Source organism: Limanda limanda, chromosome 1, assembly GCF_963576545.1.
Source record: "Limanda limanda chromosome 1, fLimLim1.1, whole genome shotgun sequence".
Taxonomy (NCBI): domain Eukaryota; kingdom Metazoa; phylum Chordata; class Actinopteri; order Pleuronectiformes; family Pleuronectidae; genus Limanda; species Limanda limanda.
Genome location: NC_083636.1, coordinates 20,238,280 through 20,261,705, shown reverse-complemented (window position 1 = coordinate 20,261,705; position 23,426 = coordinate 20,238,280). Strand labels below are relative to the sequence as shown.

Below are 23,426 nucleotides of genomic sequence, written 5' to 3'. Positions count from 1 at the left end.
CATTTGTATTCTTCCAGTTTCACGTCCGTCTCATGTTGGAAGCTGTGAACTCTGGACTCATTCGACATTTTCTGGACATTCTCCATTTGGAACGTTTGCGTCCTCACATGCCGTCCCTCTGGAACATTTCCGTCTGTACTGCAGTTCACGGAGCAGCTTGTGAATCTCTCCCTGTTCTTCTGGCGCGTTGTTGTTGGAACATTAGGTCAAAGCAACGTGCTCAGAGAACTCCCGCCGCTAACAGAGCCTCCCGCTGTCCCGTTAGTTAGCGGAAGACGACATGGTTTGACATTTAAAGGCTGCGTGAGTGGTAAATAAATGAGACGGAGAAGGTTCACAGCACATAAACTCTCCTGAAAGCTGTGTGAGATTGATTTTCAAGGTAAACCGACCGGAGCTTATAAATTCAGTTTGTGTGAGTGCTTCTAAACATCTTGGGAAAGACGTTGATGTGATGTGTGATGCTCGCTCCGTGGTTGTGTGCGAGATTTCGGCCTCAGGGAGCACGGGAGCGTTTATTGGCTGAGTGCACTCTCGTGGTTACGTCGGTGGCAAATCTGGAAACTTCCGCAAAAGTTTGTGTGGACGAGGTCAAACCGGAGACCGAAGCAGGTGCTGAGGTTTTTCTATTTTTGCCAACAAGCTGTAATTACATCGTTATAAGGTTTGGATATGATAATTACACCAGGAGCTTATTGTTACGTCTGCGCTGTCACACTGAGACCACAGGTTGTCATGACATCATGGACATCTGTCAATCACAGGCAGAGTGTGAGACCAGGACATTAAACTTCTTAACCTTAAATCAGCTGAACAGGGAAAATGTTTCCTCTTTCACTCCGGAGAGAAGTGAGGAATAGACTTTAATCATGTTCCTATATTGGTCTTCAATGATATCTTATTATATTGACTAGTAAAGAACCATTCACTGTATCTAAGGCTGCTTTATAGAGTTAAAATAATAGAAATAAACCAAACCAAGTACAGAAAATAATAGTAGAAATGGAAGTTGTCATGTAAGGCCTTGGTGAACAGTTAATTATTTAAGAGTTACTGCACTTAATAAGAACATTATAAATATATATCTGTGTATATGAAGATTTTAACACTTATCTAATCAAAGGTGGGTTAACGTGAGGCTCTAGAGGGCGCTGTTGCTCAGTGACGCTTTAGAATGTCAAATCCCAATATGAAGTTTTAAAGAAATCCAACAAAAGTTTTCTTGAGGGTCAGTCGAGCTGTTAAATAATGAAAACACTTTAATAAGTTTATATGAGGTAAAGTTGTGAATCTGAAAACAGAAATAACTTTTAACTCCCGTAGAAACGTCTCCTGATGAGACTTTACTTTGATAAAAAGTGAAAGCTGTGCAGCTCTGGTGAGACGCTGTCTGCAGATAAAGAAATTAATGGACGCCTCACCACCGACACAGAGTTAATGGCATGTTATTATTACAATATCTGAAACCAGAGACTATTTAAGACAAAACAGGAGCAACAGCTTTTACGAGTGTGAATTATCAGTCCTCCGCTGAATGATACTATTACTGTTATTGTTGAATTCCGTGTATTTTTAGGTGTTAACAATGTGCAGGAGACTCGTGAAATACTTGGAGAGGTAGAGCCATCACATCGCCCCCTGCTGTTTTCGTTCAACAGTGGCCAATTGAAAACAAATCAGCTGGGTTACAGATTTAGTTTTAACACAACATGAGGTATAATTGAAGAGCAGCAGGATTTTCACAAGACGCCCATTGACAACAAACACCGATAAAACATCCGCGGCTCCTCGAGCGCTTGGAAAACAAAGAGATTCGAGGATGATGACAATTTGAGGAGGTCTCAATACAATGCTTGATTTTTTTTTTTTAATTATGCAGGTTTTCAAACGTAGCAGATTTCTATCTGTTTACGGTGCAAACAAGTAAATCAACGTTTTAATGAGGACTGATTCCACTAATCATCTCACAATGTTAAAGAGATTGAAAAATAATTCCTGGATCAAGATGAAATGGCTTCTTTCCCGACTCTTCTTTCCCGTGGCTCCTTCACAATAACACTCCACCCTGTGCTCTCCACGTCGGAAGCTTTTATTGTGAAGCAGCAGCAGTTCAAATCTGTGTAATAATCCTGCAGCACTAACGATGAAAACTCCTCCTGATTACAGAATATAAATACATCTGGTGTAAATTGGGATGTAAACACTTTTAAAATGACATCTAGTTCAATGTCGTCCTTGGATTGATGTGAAAACTCAAAAAGCAGCTCAGTTAAATTTGTTATTTTCTTGTTTTCTTTATCCGGAGTCACGCAGCGTCTGATTTATGAAAGTTCAAGCTGTTAGTAATCTGTGATGAATTATTAAAAATCCCCCTCCGATGAAACCAAGGGTGATTTGTTTCTTTGAGTGAAACCAACAGATGGTTGAAGTTGCCGCTCTCTCCGCTCGTCTCGTCATCATTTCAGGCCAAAGTTGAGTGAGAGAAAATTCAACGTGCTGCTTTAAAGAGGTTTTTTAAGGTAGAACCGGCATCAGCGGGCGTAGAGGCCCCTCGTCCTCGGCCCCTCTCCCAGGGCAGGACTCTCATTCTCGGGCTGAATTTCCCCCGGCTCACTGGGTGTCAGCTGGAGTAATGAGATATTTAGCCGAGCGGGATGGGGAGCTCCCGTCTCGGGGGGAATCGAGCGGCGAGGCCCCTGAACTGACACTCCCCCCGAAATGCAATTCTCCCGTCGTCTCCTTTTATCTGTCAGCGGTCGGAGCCGAGAGGGAAGATGACTGGTGGAGAGACGCAGTAAACACGGCCCCGGCGTCGTCGGACAGGAGACACGCTCATTCGGCTGATAGAGTCGAGCCCCGGCCCCACAGAGGAGGCGTCGTCTGGTCGCACACACACAGACACACACACACACACACACACACACTGTCAGAAACACACAACCTGCCAGGAGGTTGTCGTTTCATTTTACTCCCTTTATTTGTCATCTTATTGCATATTTCCTTCCCTGACTTGGAATGTAATATTTAAAAATTATCAGAATGTGTAAGACTCATCTGGATTTCCCCTGGTGGCTGGATTTCGTATAAAGATACTATATCATTGAATAACTAATTAAACCCAAATGATAGAGAGGTACCTACTTTTTAAGTATGGCCCATTTGCCAACATGGAGGAGGTGGGAATTATGAGCTACACTGCAGCCAGCCACCAGGGGGCGATCAAGATGATTTGGCTTCACTTTTACCATCACGCCATCCATCTTTATTTTCAGCCTGTGTCCTAAAACCACCTGATAAAATATATCACACGTTTGCTCCACGTAATGATCACATACGACACACACATGCATGCAGACACATTAACATCACACACACACACTTGACACACACACGAGTTCTGACTGTGCCGTTTCCATCTGTAAAAATAAAACCCGTTTCTCCGCTGCCGAGGGGATCGAGTCTCAAACTAAACGTCTCAATCAAAAGCTTTTTATCCTCCGGTGGCCGATCGCCTTTGTTTCACACAGATTTGCCGCTAGTTAGGCTTTGATTGCAGAGAGTGAGAAACGCAGAGGTGTGATAGGTTCGCTGGGCTGCAGCTTTAATCAGGTGCATTGTGGGATTTTATTCTTTTAAGTCATAGTTGTCAGTATGAGTGTGTATTAGATGTTTGATATGTTACTCACCTCCACACACACACACACACGATTAAATACACTTTTTTATAATCGTACAGATCTCAAAATCTTCCTCTTACCCTCTCAACCTCTTCTTCAGCCCTCCCAGTCACTTTATCTAATTTTCCCTCTCTCCCTCACACACACACAGACACACACACACACACACACACACACACAAGTCTTTCTTCGTACGAGGTGATGAAATAGTTGGAGAACACAGGAAATCTGTTTCTGCTGAAACCATTCTGGACTCGGAGATAACTGAGCCCTTGTGGGGGGAAGACGAAAGCCCAACTGGATTTAGAGTCAAGTTTCCTTTGTGACTCTGTGTGTGTGTGTGTGTGTCCCGTGTCAGCAAGTGTGTGCATGTGTGTGTGTGTGTGTGAGAGGTTTTAATTGAAAATAGATTATTTTTTCTTTACTTTTTTGCTGATGCACAGTTTTTAAAAATGAAAATTTGTGTTGATTGGTCTTTGTGGAATCAGTTTTCTAAGTCCTTCTGGGTGTGTGTGTCTGTGTGTGTGTGTGTGTCATCATAGAAACATCCCATATAGAAAATTGACTTGACTTTATAATAAGGGTACAGAATATGAGTCATTATCATTTAATTATTTGCAGCCTTTATTTTGACCGAGTTTCAAGTTCCATAACTATCTCTTGTGTTTTCTTCTCTTCCTCTTCCTCTCTTCCTCATCCTCCTCTTCCTCCCCCTCAGGGCTGCTCGTCTCCCATCGTGGTGAAGTTCGCCGACACGCAGAAGGACAAGGAGCAGCGGCGTCTGCAGCAGCAGCTGGCGCAGCAGATGCAGCAGCTCAACAGTGCGACCACCTGGGGGAGCCTGACCGGCCTGGGGGGCCTCACCCCGCAGTATCTGGCTGTAAGGAGAGCCGCCGCGTCGCCCACCATCATCACCACCTCCTCCTCCGCCCCTTACTGCAGCCCCATGGCCAACGCCGCCGCAGTCAGTGCCCCAAACCAAAAACATTCAAGTCCCAGAACACCTCTTTTTTCCTTTATCCTCTTTCTTTTCTTCTTTGATTTCTGCCCCTGTTCCCTCCCCTCCACCCCCCCCCCCCTCCCCCCTGAGGGGGTGCAGTGGGGAAATGAGGTCTCTGAAGACAAATGTATATCTCAATGATTTACCACCAGGGAAAAATTAAACCTAAATTCTCCATGAAAAGTCAAAGTGAAGTCAACTTCAAGAATTATGCATCCTGTCAAATGTTTCTGCAGAGAGAACAAGAAATTTCATTAACTGATTATACTACTGATTATTTTTTAAATACTGAAATGTAAATATAAAAAAATACTATTTAGGGAGCTTTTTATATCAAGATCAGAAATTATTGTGACTGCAAAGGAACTATTTAGTAAACTTTATAGAACTATTTATTGTATTAATATAAGTGTGTGAGTTTATAGAAGACTTCCTGAAAATGTAGAACATATTTCATTTGTTCTTTACTATCTACTCAGTATTTTTAGTTTTAATATTTAACAAAACCAGAATTCATATATGATACTGTATGTCTAAATTAATTAATAGTTTAGATGAATTTTTCTAAACATTATTGTTTTATTTTTCCTATATCATAGCTTAAGGTAATGCCTTAACATATAACATTTAAAATCCCAATAAATAGACTGAAAAATATTTTGTACAAAGGTTAATATTTAGTTTTCCGATGGAAACACGGCAGTAAAAACCTGTTTTCAGAGTAATTTTCCAATAGAAGCTATAATTGTGATAAATTCTTGGGGCTTCTGGTGGAATTACACAGAAAGGTGTTTGTCTGGGGGACGCTCGGGCCCCCGGGACTCCACAAATCCCCAATTTGCGAGCGGCTGCAGCAGAAGCTCGACTGGTAATTTGTTTGATTGGGAACTTACTGGGTTTCTTTGTTTTCAGACGCCTCAGTCTCTCCCCCCCCCCTCGCTCCACGGTCCTCAGCCTTTTCAGGACTCCTCTCGTGCAGAGATTTTGGCTCCAACACTCGACTGGTCGCTCTTCAGCTTCTAAATTAAGCTTTAAAATAAACGTCTTAAAAAGGCTGCAGGATTTTATTCTTTATTCTTTCTCTGTTTTTTTATCCAAACTGCAATTTGCACCTGTCTTGTCAACAGAGCTCAGACAAACGTCCCGTCTTCACTGGATATTGCTTTGTCTTTTTCGGGTACAATTAATAATAATGAGATCCCAAAAAAAGGGTTTTGTGAATTTTTCAGTCCTCTAATCTGGAGGAGAAAGAAAAAACCAGAGACTCGCCCGCACACAACAGGAAACAAGATGTTAATTTGCTGTTAATTTGAGTCTTTGAAGGATGAAGTTTTTGACGGCATCAGTATTCCACTTTTGTTTTGGAATCTAATTAGTCGGTTAGATTATAGCTTTCATGCTCAACTTGTCTGGAAGAATCACGGTGGAACACAAACAGCGTTCGCTTTGGAGGAGAGATCAAACTACATTAGCAGCTCATTTACTCATCGGGCGCTGATGCAAAAACCACATCGCTAAACCCGCTCATTACGAGTTTAGCTTTTCCCGGCGTAGCGTCGCATAGACACGTGTAAAAGCTCCCTGTTCCCTCTCAGCTCGCTGTGTTTCTCCTTTTCCCCTTTTTATCAAACCTCGTCGCTCATCTCCTCTCTCTCTCGCTTCTCTTTCTCCATCAGCTTCTCCAGCAGGCGACCTCCTCCAGTAACCTGGGAGCCTTCAGCGGGATCCAGCAGATGGCCGGTGAGTGCAAATACAAAAAGAAATCGGTTCGATGAACTCCCCTGGAATCAGGATCCACTGTGGCACTCCCGCTCTTTGTTGCACCTCTCGTGTTATTTCTTTATTTTCTACAGACTTCTTTAAAAAAAAAAGAGAAAGGACCAAAGAGCATAACAGATGAACTCGCGTGGCAGAGTAGAGAAGGAGAGAGAGATCTCTGCCCTCAAGATTTATTAACTGTTGCTAAGATTTATCTTGATCTTTTAATGAGGCCAGACAAGAGCGGTGCCCTGGGCGTGAAACAGTAACACCGAGGCTTTGTCAGGGATAGATGAATCACGGCGAGGAGGGAAAGTAAAGGCGCCGGAGAAAATGGTTAAAATAGTGGCTCTGTTGTGGTGGAGACGTTGCACTGCGGGCTGGCGCCATCTACTGTTCTGTTTCTGCGAGGGGGGGGGTCTCTGGTCTGTCGGCTCTTCTCCTTTGTATCTGGATGAATTGAAGCTTATTGTTAAAATGTAGGAGGACAAAAACAGGCATTTACAAACTTACTTTACAAGATGTGAGGAGACAGACTCAGGGCTCCTGCAGGTGAAGTTAAAGATCAATGTCAAGTACGACAGATATGAAGGAAAAAGGTAAAACTGGAAAGAAGCAAAAGGCAAAACATAAGCTTTGGATTAGTATTAGGTAAATTAACTATAAAATATATATTGTTGAATTTTGAAACATGGTCCCATCCCAAGTTTGTCAGATTCTCTGTGTTTATATGACGGATGAATCTGGATCTGGATATGTTTGTGTCAATAACAGAATTTAAGCTTCCTCATTACTTTGGATGTTGGCCCATTCTTTTTCTGTAAATTCTGAAATCTGCTCCCTGTTCAGTTTTGAGGGAGCTAATAGCTTGAAATTATTAAAGAGTGAGTACTTATGCATTTTGAGGGCTTAACATTTTGTATTTTTAATAAACTCTGAATTCAATTTCAGCCATTTTACGGCAACAAGGCTCGAGTTTAAAACCCAAATTAAAGAATAAAATACAGACATTTTAAAAAAGTTTTCTTTTCTAAATGGGTTGAATAGGAAATAGGACACAAGGATATAGGAAAGCGAGTGTTGAGGGACAGTGTGAATCTCTGAGGTGAAGCTGATGCAATAAAAAATGCATATTGTTTTAACCCAGTTCTGGATTAACTTGAGGCCTGAGCGCCTCCTACTAAACACAGGAGAAAAAACTGTCTTTAAGAAATATAATTCAAATTAATTTAAGACTTTCAGGGACTCTCTCTCTATCTCCCTCTCTCTCTCTCACCTTCACACTTTTCCTCCCTTCCTCTCCTTCGTCTGTTCCCATCCCTCTTTAGCTGTTCTCGGTCTGGAAGGTTCCAGCTCTTACTGTGCAGGGAAACGATAACGGATATGAGCGTGATGGGAGTTTGTGGCGAGGCCTCGTCTTGTTGTCTCGTGTCGCGTCCCCTCTAGTCCTCTCCGTTTCCCCTGTGGCTGTTTTTGAAGGTTTTTCTCCACCTTATCCTGTCAAATAAAATGTTAGGATTAGATTTGGTGAGTAGCAGCGTCTGAATCTGGAGATCCGCTCGTCCTCCCATCTGCGAGAGGCGGCGAGCGGCGGCGGAGGGAGAGCGAGCGAGCATTAGTGATTGGCAGGAGATGTGAGGCAGCTGAATGACATCTGGTCCCAGTCTTTAACACGAGGAGCCGCCGAGCCGAGAGGCTTCAATTACACCAATGAGCATTCAATTAGACGCAGCCAACGCCAGCCTGGTGCAGCCCGGCGCCGCCATACAGGCTGCACACACACAGAGACACACACAGAGACACACACAGACACACACACGCCTCCTCGCAGACGTATGTACTCCCAGTGTCTCACACACCATCTGCACAGCCCGGATACTCTGATGTGGGAAGTGGATTGTATTTGTCTCATTCTGTCTCTCTGCCTTCTCTCACTCTCTTCTTCTTCCTCTTCTTCTTCTCCTCCTCCTCTCGGCCTCATCTCTTCTTTATTCCCCTCTAACCCAGTTATTTTTATCTCCTGCCTGCTCCTCTTCTCCTTATAACTGTCTGGGAAACGTATGTTCAATGAGGGAGATAGCCTTTGACAAATGCATGTAAGAATTGGTGTCGAGCTGCTCTGAGAGATGGGGGGAGGAGAAAAAAAGAGGTTGCACGGAGAGAGAGAGACAGAGAGAGAGCTGCTGCGAAGTCGTCTTTGCCATCCGTCTGTGGAGGGGAAAAGAAGTGGAAGAGTTTGGGAACTGGAAGAAAGGAAAGAAATGAAAGAGACAAACTTGGAATGAAAGAAAGGAAGTAGAAATTAAGGAGGGACAAGCAATTAAGATACGGGAAATTGGAAAAAAGGATAAAGGACAGAAAAAACGGATAGAAAAGGCGTCGGAGGGCAAGAAAAGGAAATGAGGATGAAGTGGGGATGTTGATAAAGGGAGCGAGGGAGGGAAAAAAAGAAAGGACAATTAATTAAAGGTATATAAAAATACAAAAGGAAGGAGAGCAAAGGAAAAGGGATGAAAAAGAGGACATGGAGTGGCATAACATAAAGTGAGTAACAGGGAAAGAAGAAGGGGAAGGAACAAGAGATGAAAGAGGAAGGAAGAGTGACAAGTGGGAACAGGACAGGAAAAAAAAGAGGAGGGGAAAGACAGTGAGGAAGAGGAAGGGAAGAGAGGAAGAGGGAGCAATGGTTAAAAAGGAAAGAGGCAAACAGAAAAATGGGATGTGATTTAAAAAAAGACAGGAAAAAGGAAAAGGGAATCTGAGGTGAAGGAAGTGAACCTTCACCCTCCGCTGCTCCACGCTCACACTTGTTACACTCGACAAACACTGAAGCGCTTTTAAAGCGTCAGCGTGGGCCGATCCCAGCCTCCGCAGCCAAATCCGCCCAATCAGCAGCTTTTTACCGAGGCGGCGGAGTGGAAAAGGCCAGTAAATTTCAAATCTCCTTACGTTCCTGTGAAGGAGCCGTGAAGAAGAAGAGCTCTCGTGAAATCTGCTTCACGGCGTCTGAAGCTCAGGGAAAAAACACACAAAGTCTGAATTAGTGCGAGATGACGAGCGATGGAGAGAGAGAGAGACGAGCAAACATAAATCTATTCTGGCTTTTTTTGGGGGGCGTATCACGGAAAAATTGGAGAAAAATGGCTTTGAAAACCAGATTGGTTTTGGGTTCGTACAGTAACCGCAGAGTCACACCCAGGTGTTCACGCTCGTTACTGCTCACACACACACACACACACACACACACACACACGTCTCACCTCCTGCAGCAGCTCGACTCCAAAACCTCAAGAGGAGAAAAGATGGTTTAGACGCTGGCAGCCGTCTCTGCTTCTGTTTTTTCGGGGGTTTTGATTGAATTGACCAGTCGTTGCTGTGGTGAACCAGGCGTGTGTTGTGATTGGCTGCGGTCGTCAGCCTGGTCGTCTGGATTCAGGAAAAAAATTGTGTTTGGATGTGACGACCACGGAGTCGGACGAGATGGACGTTCTTCGTGGTGTCTTGTTTGTGTGTGTGTGTGTGTGTGTGTGTGTGTGTGTGTGTGTGTGTGTGTACTCCCATGATACTGTATATACATCCAGACTGTATATACGACACATATACCTCACATTGACAGTGTCCACCCTTGTAACCTGTAAACTCATGAGTCAGAGGAAGCTGCTGAGGCCTCACACATGCACACACACACACACAGACACACACCACCGAGTGTGACATCACAATGAGAGCCTGACTGATGGAAAGCTGATATTGATTATTGACAGATGATCATAATTGATAGATTTGCAAATAGAAACAGTTTTGTATAAAAGTTAAAATATCTACGTTAACCTGGGAAGTCTCAGTCAGGTTCTAATCCTGACCCAATATTTGTCTTTATTTATTTTAACTCAGCTCAGCTGAAGGAGCAGAACTCACCTCCTAGATAACCAGACCAGAGAAGTTGTATTTTTTTTTTTTCGGCCTAAACTAAAACTAAATTGTTGAGTCTATTTCTGCCTCAGAGGCAAAAACCTGAAAACTCCAACAGCTGCTTCCACTGATCTAAACTCATCAGGGACTTATTAGTGGAATCAGCTATTGTGGTGTTTGTCCTCCACACACACACACACAAACACACACACACACACACACACACACACACACACACACACACACACACACACACACACACACACAGTCAGAGCAGCAGGATCATTTCCAGGAACACACGACCACACACTGTTACTCTTGTTCGCCTCCGGACGCCAAGCAGCCGACTCATGCTCAGTGACCGTCCCGTGCCGCCAGGTGACCGGGCCGCGCCTCAGCCTCGCCCCCCAGGTTTGACTCCACCCTCTCTGGCTCCTCTCTCCAGGTATGAGCGCTCTGCAGTTGCAGAACCTGGCCACTTTAGCGGCGGCAGCGGCGGCGGCCCAAAACTCAGCCAGCCCCTCCAACGCAAACCCCCTGTCCTCCAACGCCGCCTCCCTGGGAGCGTTGACCAGCCCAGGTAACGCCGCAGCCTCTCGGGTTGGGGGGCTCCCACGCCGGGGGAGGGGAGGGGGGGCCCAACGCCTGCCTTGCGTTCTCCGCTCTCCACCGTTGCCATCACCAGTGTTGTCGCCCCACTGTGATCCCGGCACCATCACCGAAACCATCCACCGAAACATAACCATCATCATTGTCCAGATCCTCGTCCGTGTCGTCCTCTCTCTCTGGTGTGTGTGTGTGTGTGTGTGTCCACCTCCATCTCACAAGATGTGTTGTGGACGCGCCGCCTTCCTGCGTCCCACACGTCACTTCCTCACCACGTGGCCCAACGCCGACGCCATCCCGTGACACACGCCCTGTCCATGTGTGTGCGTTCTGTGCTTCAATGTCAGGATTGTAGGACTTGTTGTTGTTGTTGTTGTTTCACAGCAGACTGGGTTTGTGTGTGTGTGTGTCTGTCTCTGTGTGTGTTGTGTCTCTGCTCATGGCTGGGGGGGTGTAAGAACTACCGGGTTGATGTCAAAACTCGATTCAGCTTAAACAACGCTACCTTCAGATTTCTCTCCCTCCTTTTTTCTCCTGCACCGTCTCATCCTCTCCTCTCCTCCTCCTCCTCCTCCTCCTCCTCCTCCTCCTCCTCCTCCTCCTCCTCCTCCTCCTCCTCCTCCTCCTCCTCCTCCTCCTCCTCCTCCTCCTCCTCCTCCTCCTCTTCCCCCCCCTCTTCCTCCCCTCTTCTCCTCGTGTTCCCTCTCGTTGCCCTCGTCTTTTGCTGCTGCCCTCCTTTTGACAAGCTCCCTGTTTCTGCTCCATCATTCTCCCCTTTCATGTCGGCTCGGCCTCGCTCCAGCAGCCGTGGCTCTGCCGTCTCTTTTGGAGCGCACTCCCGACAGAGCATGAATATGAAGAGCACCTCCCCTCCTCCTTCACACACACACACACACACACACACACACACACACACACACACACACACACACACACACACACACACACACACACACACACACACCTCCTCCACGTTAATGCTTGCGCCGCTTCCATCCCGGCTCTCGTCTCTCGTCTCTTCCTCTCCTCGCTTTCATCCCAGCTTCTCTCTCTCTTCTCTCATCCTCTTTTTGTGACTCTGAATATCAGTCCCACCTTGAATGGTTTCGCTCTCAGGTTGAGCCGCTCGCTGTGAACGAGCGGCGCTTTACTTGCATGTGTCAGCGAGACTTAAAACGCCGTGTGGACGGGTCTGCATGGAGACAGAGCGCAGATCGGGTTTTCACTTTGTCTCGTGGCATTCCTGCTTTGTTCACATCTTCACTCTGACGAGGCGCTAGAAGAGTATTTTTAGGTTTTCGAGCTCTACTCACCATCCTCCGCACCATTTCACCCACCACCTCTCACATCATGTACAGTACACGTGTCCCAGTGGTGTGTTCAGGTGTATGTGTGAGTCTGTCTGTGGTGTGTTTGAGGCCTTGTCTACACTACTGCGGATATTTTCCCCCCTCGGTTTTTGAAATCTCTGTCCACATGACCTCTTGTTTTACAAAATATCTCTGCAGACAAAAACAACTACAAACACTGAAATAAGCACGTCGGGGCCAGTAGGTGGCGATAGAGGCTACAGCTATACTAATGCATATCACATGACCTGTGCATGAATGTGCCGGTGTAAACAGGAAGTGATGCAAAACATGGGAGTTGTCGCAGATTGCACGAATAGTAGCTCGTCTCCTGCACGTGTAAGAAGTTGTAAAATTTGTTTAAGGTCAGCAAAAAAGAAAATGCACTTTGTACGGCGCTTGTAAAAATCTCTTTGTTTGGAACTTGAAATGTGGACGAGAGGCTCAAACAGGAAAAACTTTGACTTGCAAAATATCCGCGTTAGTGTGGACAAGGCGTTTGTGTCGGCGATGTTTTGCAGCTGTAAACATTTTTCAAGTGGTTTATTTGTGAGCATAAAAAGTCTCTTCAGATTGTGCTCTTGCTTTTCTGTACATTCGTCTTGTTTTTGTTTCGGCTGGTCCTTGTGGGTTGTAGTTTTTTTTACTTTATGCCATCACAGCCTCGCTTTGAATGCAGCGATCCTCCGCTTTACCAGCTTCAGTGAACAGACCATACAGAGCTCTATCTTTTAAAGTGTGGTTGTGAGGTTTTCACATGCAGGGTCAAGGTGCTGCAGTTTGTTACATCAATATAAATATGCTACTTGTAATATTCTTAAACGTCTGCGTGCTGTAAAATCAGCAGAGACACTCGGGTGCAGATCCATGAAAAAGAAAGAAACCACTGCGGAGAAAACTGGTTCAGCTCAAGTGTTCTCGTCAAGAAGATGTTTCTCCGTTGACACCGGCTCCCCTCGAACCATAAACATCTTGTGAAGGGACTCAGAAAGCTTCAGCTCTTATCGCCCTGGAGGAACATTTCATCTGTGTCTCCAAAGAAATTTCACCACGCAAACCTTGCAAATGAGGAAATGTGATATTCAACAAATTAGGCCTGCACAGCTGAGTTTAAAAAAGGAAAATGTAAGTTTTTAATCTGCACGTGGAATCGGATTTTCATCAAAATACATCACAAAATATCAGGTTCAGACTCTCAGCTGAGGAAATGTCCGTAGTTTGACATTAACATTTCTTGAAGTGGTTCCTCTCTCCTCTAATTTGGTTGGAACGTCATGGCCGGACTTCAATAATCTAGAAAATAATTAAAAGCAATGATTGGATCCTTCAAAATAAATTAAAAAATCTATTTAGGAAATTGGTGAGCTCAACCCAGAAATCCCTGAAAGCAGATTCTGTTTGTATTTCCTGATGATGCGACCTCCCTCACTTCTCAAACCTCCATCACTTCTCAATCCTCCCTCAGTTCCCTCTCTGATCCTGAAGAGATTTCACACATGAGAACTGACAAGTGACAACATGACCTCAGTTTTCTCAGCAGTGGTTTCAGATGTTTTCAGTCATATAATAAATGTTCCAGGTGTAGCACCCTCTGCATAAATCCTACAAAGCTGCACAAGTTATTAATTTGTATGTGATAAGAAACCTTCACCTCTTCGTCCTTGTTGAGGTTTGTTCAATGCTTTTATAAGACGTATGCTTCTTTGTCTCCTCCTCTCCCTCTTTACCTCCATCCTCATCACTCTCCTCTCTTTTCACTCTCTTCACCCTGGCCTCCTCCATCCTTCCTTCCTCCCTCCTCAACCCTCTTTTCCTGCTCAACAGCCAGCTCCAACGCCAGCGCCATGAACTCTCTGACCTCTCTGGGCACCCTGCAGGGCCTGGCAGGCGCAACCGTCGGCCTGAACAACATTAATGCACTAGCAGGTAGCATGAACAGTGAGTATTCACCTTCTCATCAGCCACTCCACCCCCAACAACACCCTTCCCCCCGCTGCCACCACACACACCCATCTGCAGCCTCATCAAAACAACCTGCAAGTCGACACAGAGAGACGCACAATTACACACAACACGCCCATCGGCGGAGTTTGACTCTTATGGATTTTCATGTCATGTCATTTTATTTTGAAATGTTAAACAATTTGTGTAAAAATTTTGGAGAAAGGAGAAATTTAACTTTATTTCTAAATATGAACTGAAAAACCATGAAGTCGTCAAACTCTGTCAGTGGCTGAACAAAGAAATTGGACATCAACTTTGAATTTATGGAGATTTAAATGAGTCGGTTACACATTAAACTCCATAATTTACCAAGTGAAAGAAAACTTGTGAACAAAGAAAGTTCAAATAGAAGAAAAGATATTAGAGAACAAGAAGAAAAAATAAAAGCCGACTCCGGTCATCTTTCTGTGTCGCTGTTCTACTCGTGAATAAACTGTCCTCACGCTCAGTGACGCTGCCTCACTCATTCATCTGGACACAGATATTTCAGCCATCCACTCATCCATCTTCCATCTATCCTCCATCTATCTCTCCATCCGCTCCCTGGTTGTGTCCTGGGGTTGTGCTTGCTGTAAGAGTGCTGGTGTGTTGTCCTGGTAGAGGTGGCGTCGTGCCGCTGTCGCCTCACGCCACTGTCTATGTGCGACTGTGTGGTTCACATCCTGTTGGTTTGTTCGTGTCGCTGTTGTGTTTTTTGTTATTTTCAACGTTTCAAAAGACAAAACTCAAACTTTATTTAGTTTTGCTATAAACTGTTATACTGCTGCGGGAATGTTACAATTTAAAAAGACCAAAAAATATAGAATATAGAATAATTTTCATGACTTAATGTGATAATATCCCTTATTCAAACCATCAAATTTAACCAATTCTTAGCAACAATAGTTAGAATGTCTCTCAGTATAGTGCATTTGTCCACTAAGAAAGGATTATTTCTTGGCTCAAATCCCGACCGAGTTCCGTGGAAATCCGTCCCGTAGTCTTAACATAATCAAGCTGACAAACTAACAAACGGTAAAAACATAAAATTTGACCTTTAAGCTAGAAAATAAAAAATTAAATGCCAAAACCTTACAGCAGTTGACATTTTCCAATGCTCGGTAAATATTACATTTGTTCTTCCTGAAAAATCTTTGTTCTCGGAAAAAGATAGCAAACAATAATACTGGTAAACTCTGTGTTTAAAATCCAGTGGAATGACTTTTAAATGTTTTTTTACAAAGTTTATCGGTGGCTTTAAAAGTCTAGTCGGAGTGTGTGTCTGTGTCTGTGTGTGTCTGTGTGTGTGTGTGTGTGTGTGTGTGGGGATCGTGTCCTGCCTTTGACCTCTGGGGAGACGAGGCTAGGATCTTAATCAGCTGTGTTATGACAGCACAGATCCTGTACTACCGGCCTCTTCCACCACATTATTCTCCTCTGACCTTTACCGCTCGTGGCTCGAGTCGCCGTCTCCGTGTGTAAATCATATATACGCGTCTACACGGACGCACACACGGGGAAACACGGGAACATGGGAGGCACACGCAGGCTCGTCCCCTTCAGTAGGAACAGGTCTCTTTCGTTTTGCATCACACATCGTCCCCCGCTAACCTCCCTCTCCTCTCCCTCTCCCTCTCCTTCCCCCCGCCGAACGCCCTCATTTAAACACATCTAGGCTTTAATTGAATTGCAAAGGTCATCGGTGCAATTATTCCTGAATAAATGAGTGACCTATAATGCAGAGCTCGGCGGTGGTAATTTATTTCACTGTGTCTGACGGCGTGGCGACAGGACGCCGAGCCAATGTCAGACCCCCTCAGACAAGTTGCCCTCCATCGTGATATTAAGCCGTTACAAGCAACTAATGAGTGTTACCGCTGCGTCTGCCCCCCCCCTCGCCACACGTGCCTGTCTTCTCCCCTGAAAGTGAGACGTCACCGGCTGGAAAAAGCACCGATTATCAGAGCTCGCCGTCTGCGTTTGACGTCGCCGCTCTGACTCTGACGGAGACGCTCGAGGGATCCGGAGATTAGCGTCGAAAATAGTAAATCGTGAAGATGGACACTTCCCCCATCGATACCTGCGCAGCTTCAGTTCCTGATTAACTGACAAATCTGGCAGTTTGTCTTTGTCCTTGTCCTTTTAGTGGAGGGACTTTCTGAAACAAATCCCCCGGCCGCCACGTCTCAGATCAGCTGTGCTCACATTCTGTTCCATCAGTGGCAAATCAGCCGTATTGATTTAGCAATGCAGCTTTATTTGTAAAACACATTTCACTTAGAGGCCAATTCAGAGACTCGGTGGAAACTGGCAAAAAACATAAATCACAAGATATCGTACACAAAAGTCAAGAGAAAGAGAGAATAAGAATAAAAGTACAGCGAAAGAGAAGTGAAGGAATAACATATGACTCTTTTGAATGCGATATTCTCTATAAACAGATTCAACAAGTGAATTTAAACAGAATCAAATTAAAGATAAAGAAAGAAACATATCAAAACATGATATATTCAATTTTAAATTTAATTCACTAACAATAAAGTAAATCAATGGTGCCAAAAAGTTTTGACTCTGAGTTTTGATCCGTGTCCCTGCTCGTCTGTTACAGAGTCTGTTTCCACGCCATCGTTCACGTGTTGTTTTTGTGTGTTCACTGTGTATTTGTGTGTGTGCATGATACGCTGTGTACTTCCTATGTGGAGGACACCTGTGTGCAGCTCTGGCTGTCATCAGCTACACTCATACTGTACTTAACTGTATGTAAACTAAATACTGTGTGTGTCCTGTGCTCTGTTGTGTTATAGACAATTGTACTGATGTGTCTTTTTGTCTGTTGTGACATGTCATTGTGTACGTTACAGTAAAGTCTGTGTGAGCGTCACTATGTGTGTGTGTATGTGTGTGTGTGTGTGTGTGTGTGTGTGTGTGTGTGTGTGTGTGTGTGTGTGTGTCTGTGTGTGTGTGTGTGTGTGCGTGTGTGTGTGTGGTAACAGTTGTGTACGTGTAAGTGTGATGTAACACAACCTTCAATGGAGCGCTAACGAGTAAGTGCACTCTTCTTTCTTTATTGTTGGGTTTTATGTAAAGTTGCTCAAATGCTCTCAGGTATGGCGGCTCTCAACGGAGGCCTGGGCGGCGCAGGGCTCACCAACGGCACGGCGGGCACCATGGACGCGCTGACGCAGGCTTACTCAGGGATCCAGCAGTACGCCGCCGCAGCGCTGCCCACCCTCTACAGCCAGTCCCTGCTGCAGCAGCAGGGCGCCGCCGGCAGCCAGAAAGAGGGTCAGTAACACGGCGTCGCGTGACCGCTGCTCGGCAAGAGGTCGACTTCACACTGTCTGCAGAGACACTGAATATAAATGTACTCAGTGTTTCCTGCAGGATTTCGACACCGTGAGACATTGAAATGCAGCTTGATTATTGTTATGATTGTAATTGTGATATTTATCTTCCTAGTCGTGTTTATTTGGTTAGCAAACTATATTACAATTTAAGACATTGTTGTTTTTAAATACTTGAGGCTCATTTATCATTTTTTTACGGTAAGATGGTTGTTAAGGAATATGTCCACTTGAGGTTAAATGTGACTTTTAGATGATTTGATGAAATCAGGGCTCTAGGATTATTATGATTTTATATTTGAAAGACAAACAGTTGTTAAGTTTCACTTCAGCCGACGGATCAAATCAGATCAAACTGTGTTTCTTAATAATCCTTAAAATTTCAAGGATTTGCTTTTCTACCGAATCCCAAATTCACAGTCAATATGAATTAGTTGCAGAATCGCTCTCAGTATTTAACCAAGCTTCTATGAATATTATCAATGTTTTGGTTGATAATTGAACATTGATTTTATTCTACGATGAAGAGAAAATGTAAAATGGATCATCCGTATATCAGCGCTGGTGCAAAGTGGCTCCTTCGCACCGAATCTGACGGCGGAAGTTAAATTTACCCAAAAGCTTTGGACGACAGCTCTGAATACAAACCAGCTGATGAAACGTCTCGTAAAACAAACAGAGCCACATCCTGTTTGTTTGTGCGCCTCTCGTCTCGGCTTCCAACAAAGATATATATGCAAAGATGCTCCATGTCTTTGATGGCCCACGAGGGGGGATCAGAACCCGACGTGACAGATATCCGGCTTCCCCCCCCGGCCTCATTTAGCAGCGGAGTCTAATGACTGAGAGATGTGACCTATCGGGATTATCGGGACTGAGATGGAGGCACGGAGGTCGACCTGCGGTGCCGGAGGCTGAATGAATCCAAAGCAGGAGAACAGGGAACAGGCAGAAATATAATCGTTAAAATGAGAAAGTAGAAAGCTTCCGTCTTTGTGTAACGTTCAGTGCGGTTGCAGAATGTTGTTCGAAAGCAATAACAAACTCAAGGTCATGCAATATTGTGCTAAGCGGCGTTCTTCAGTTCCGTTCCTATGACGACAGCGCACACAATGCAGCGCTCCGTCTCCTGCAGCTTATTTTTGCTTGAATGAAAATAACCGCTCTGACCTGAAACCTGCTCTGCATCCCCCCCCCCCCCCATCAGGTCCCGAAGGTGCCAACCTGTTCATCTACCACCTGCCCCAGGAGTTTGGAGACCAGGACATACTGCAGATGTTCATGCCTTTCGGAAACGTGGTCTCTGCCAAAGTCTTCATCGACAAACAGACAAACCTTAGCAAGTGCTTCGGTACGGCTTCAGCTCCCACCCCACACACACACACACACATACACACACACACATGGGAGACGAACACAAATGCCTGCAGATATGTTGTCTTTTACTTTGCTGGTTGTGTCTTGCTCATGTCGTGTGGGAATATGAAAACTTGACTCAGATATTTGTGATCTGATTTCAAACCTCCCATTTTGATATGAATTTTTATCGGTCTATAATAATATAATGACAGGATATTATGATTTAAATACTTCAAAAACATTGTGATTCTTATTTAGTCTAGACACATTGTGTTTTCTTTCCATCTGCTGCTAGGGAGCTTTTGAAATTTGGAATTAAAAAAGCATCGTCTCTGATATGTATAAAAACTATTTGACCAGACTGAAACGAATCAAGCGCGGCAGCAGGAAGGAAGTTGTCAGAAACAGGATCGTGAGGTTTGATGCCAGACGAGAGAGAGAGATGGGCAGTTCAGAGTTTTAGATGTTGTGAATGTTACAGGAGGAAGTGAAGTGTGAGACAACAAGAGTCAACAGAAAAAATAAAACATGGTAGAACTTCACCGTTCGCTCCACAACGCCGTGTTCTGACACTCTGACCCTCGGTGGCCCTCGTCATATATAGCTTTTTGAATTCATAGTATTTCTATTTCTGCTTTCCTCTGGACGTGCTTCCTCTGTTTGTTTCACTTTAATGTCGCATCCCTCTGTCGTTGTTTGGTTGCAACAACTCGTGCAGCTTCCTCACGGGAGTCGTTAGGGTTTAATCTTTTCTTATTGTGCAGCAGAGGAGTGTTTTAATGTTTTGTAGATGGAAATGTAATCACATCTGGAGACGCAGACGCACACGGTGTGGGTGTCTCGTGTAGCATTTTAACATTAGCTCATTATTACACCTTAATTTTGAAGCAGTATAGTTACTGTAAGTAAAATAGAGCCTCCTCAGAAATGGAGGGATCATAATTCAGAGGAAACAATGAGGATTATGGGAGATGTCTTCATTTTGAGAGATTCTAACATAAATACGAAGTCTGAGACTCAGAAAAAGCTTGTTTCTTCCTCGCAACACATTAATTTGTGTAGTTTTGCTCAGTATGTGATCCCATAGACACAAAGAAATTCTTTGACATAACTTCAGATGAAACCCAATACTTGAAAAGGTCTGTTCTAGGGTTTAAGTTTTAAAACGACACCTTCTAACAGAAATATATGTGAATACAGCCTCTATCTGCTTAAAAGATAAAACTCCAGCTCAGTCGACCAGAAACTCCAGCGTGCAAATCTGAAAATATACCAACTAATCTTTAACTCTTGAACAGTAATTTAATCTGTCGTCTCATTCTTCTCAGTTTGTTTCTAACCGTCCACTTTCCTCCGGTGTCTCCGCAGGCTTTGTCAGCTACGACAATCCGGTGTCGGCGCAGGCAGCCATCCAGGCCATGAACGGCTTCCAGATCGGCATGAAGCGGCTGAAGGTGCAGCTGAAACGCTCCAAGAACGACAGCAAACCGTACTGATCTTAGCACTAGGGTCTCTCTGCTCCCCATGTTAGCACTGCTAGGGTAAGTCCCCCCACAAAAGAAACAACAAATGAAAATGGAAAAGAGAAAAAACAAAAAACAACAACAGCAAACCGAGCCACGACCTCTACACAGGGACTGGGGCGGGTGGGGGGGTGGATGATGGGAGGAATGGGAGGGAGGGGGGAGACGACCTCCAACCACCCTGAGGGAGACACGCACGCCTTGTTTTTTTATTTTTGAAGATTCTCATGTTAGGTTTCAAGTATTATTATTTATTACAATTTCTTTGACACACATGAACGCTTCCATTACGTCATTACTTTGTGCAGTTTTTTTGCTTTTTTTTACAATGGAATGAAAAACCAATATCCTGGGTAGCTTTTGTTAAAGTTATTTAATATTTTTTTCCTTTCTCAACGATTATTTATACATTTTTGAGCACGAGTTACAAACAGAACCGACAGACAAAAGGAGCCATGATGATTTTTTTATTTCCTCTCTCTCCCTCAATGTGAACCTGAGGCCTGGTGAAAGGTTCTATTTTTATTATTTCCTTTTTTTGACACACTCGCCGATATGCACATTCGCCCTTTGACCTCCACGGTGTTGGTTTGCAGGCCGCCGCTGCGTCTCTAGAAAACCCCCCCACGCCTGCTGGTGAACCGGGAGCAAAGGCTGCAAAATGCTAGTGGCCTCTTTTTACAACATAGTCGGTGGCACCATTCGCCTGCCATACTATTTACACACCACCTCCACAGTACGAAGACAAAAAGAGACGCACACACAATCGCACACTCCAGCTACGTCTTATTATTTATGTCAAAATGAGAAAAAGAAAACAGCTTTTTTCATTTCTCAGACGATGGATAAAATAATTAGTAACTACTTTTCTGGGTCAGATCACATTGGTCTTTGTTGTGAAATGGATATTAAAGCATGTCGAACATTTTCAACAACATCATCCAGAATTTGATGAAGGCTATAATATTAATCATACTACTAATAAAAGAGTTTATGGGTTAAAGGGGGGTAACTGGAAAAATACTTGATGTTTGTTGAAAGATTTAAAAAAACTCAAAGTACAGAAAGCCACAGGCCTGTAAATTTTATTTGTAAAAAAAGCAGTTCTATTTTTATACAACATTTTTACTGCCTCAGATGGAAAAAAAAAAGGATTTTATTTATTGCCTCTCGTTAAGTTATTGGACTCCTATAAAGTATACAGCATCCTTAAAGTAGACCCTTGTGGAGAAGTCTCGTGGAATTGGGTTCTCCGGTGTTTTTTCCTGTTTTTTCGGTGCAGAAACCACAATCACAACATACTCCGCCGCCATTTGAACCGCAGCCCCCCCCCCCCCCTTCTCTGTCATTCATCCAATCAAACACACACACACACTTACCTGTGCTGTCCATCCATCCCTCTCTTTTCACCCCTCTCTCCCTCGCTCCATCGGTCGTGGGACTTCTTCCTCACTTGTCGAATTTCCACCTTTTTTCCTCACGTTTTTTTACTTTTTTTTTTATTTGCGTGTTTACGTTTTTTGTTTGTTTGTTCGTAGCGCCCCCTACCCTTCCTTTCAAAAAAAATGTTTAACTTTTTAAAATAGAAAGGAGTGAATAGACATCGCCCCCTACCCATTCCAAAAAGATATTACAACTACTTTCTCCCAAATGACAACATCCATCTGGGATCTGATGGATTAAGCTTTGGGTGCTCTCTGTTTTTTGTGTACGTGTGAATGAATGTGTGTTTGCTGTTGCCTATATAGACCTATAACATTAATATCATTTTATATTTACGTAAAAACAACAAAATCTTAAGCTAAAAATTGTCAATGAACTCAGTGAGTGTTGTTGCTGTTGTGTGTTTGTTGTTGTTGTCGTTTGTTGTTGTTGTTTCTCCTGATTTGATGAAATGCTGTAGTGGTGTGGTGCTCTGGCTCTCTGTGTGTAACTCTCTCCTCTCCCCTGTTTTTTCTTTCCCCCTTTTAGAACAACCCATCTCCATGCCTGTTAGCTCATCGTTTGCCTAGCATGTCTCCGTGGCGTCCAAACACACACACACACAAAAAAATTACTTTAAACGAAAACAAAACAAACAAAAAAAAAATGTCCCCCACCAAAAACAAAAGTGTCATCGTCCTCCTCCTTCGCCCGTCATTGTTTTTCTGAAGTCTTTTCCGAGCTCACCTGATCATAACCTGGTTCTCCTCCGCCGCCTACTGACCTTTTGAACTTTGAACTTTTTTGGACTTTGATTTTTTTTGATTTTAAGTTTTTCTTTTTGTGTGTTTTTTTTTTTTTTTTTGCATGTGACCTCATTTGGATCTGTTTTTTGGGGGGGGGTTTCAGGAAGGGAGGGAGGGAGGAGATAAGGAGAGGGGAGGGGGAGGGGAGAAGAAAATGAATCAATGTGAAAAAGATATAAAGCTGCATTCATATGAAAAAACTAAAAAAGACTTGAGATTTTTATGGAAAAACAAATGTTCTTTTTTGGAGAAAATACAAACAAACGACAACCTGTGGCAAAGTGACTTCCATTCAGTTTGTTTTCTTGCATTTGTTTTTGTTTCTTCTTCTTCTTCTTCTTCTTCTTCTTCTTCTTCTTCTTCTTCTTCTTCTTCTTCTTCTTCTTCTTCTTCTTCTTCTTCTTCTTCTTCTTCTTCTTCTTCTTCTTCTTCTTCTTCTTCAGTTTTTCCTTTTCTTTCCTTTTTCTTCTTCATTTAAAGTAAACTTGAAAGTTCACTACAGGAATTGGCGCGTCGCCGTGCTTCTGGCGCCGGTGAAACACAGAGCCGCGGGCCAGAAGCAGGCGGCGCCAGTTTCTCTGAGAAATAAGACTACTTCCAAACAGTTTTGAATAAAAACTGTCTGATCAATATTAGACTCTCTCAGAGCTCTCTAATGGTTTTTACATTTTTCAGGCAGTGTAAAGT

General features: G+C 43.9%; 1 protein-coding gene across 1 annotated transcript in view; it reads left to right on the top strand.

Annotated features, from left to right (window-relative positions):
• The window catches only part of celf2 (cugbp, Elav-like family member 2), a 61,121-nt gene extending 38,330 nt beyond the window's left edge, over positions 1-22,791 (top strand). Inside the window, exons 7-14 of the mRNA XM_061094909.1 lie at positions 4,396-4,557; positions 6,354-6,417; positions 10,793-10,927; positions 14,127-14,228; positions 17,391-17,570; positions 18,837-18,980; positions 20,357-20,529; positions 22,483-22,791. Of these exons, the coding sequence (XP_060950892.1) occupies positions 4,396-4,557; positions 6,354-6,417; positions 10,793-10,927; positions 14,127-14,228; positions 17,391-17,570; positions 18,837-18,980; positions 20,357-20,484 (915 nt within the window). The 3' untranslated portion in view covers positions 20,485-20,529; positions 22,483-22,791. The remainder of the gene's footprint in view (positions 1-4,395; positions 4,558-6,353; positions 6,418-10,792; positions 10,928-14,126; positions 14,229-17,390; positions 17,571-18,836; positions 18,981-20,356; positions 20,530-22,482) is intronic.
• Positions 22,792-23,426: the final 635 nt, after the last annotated feature.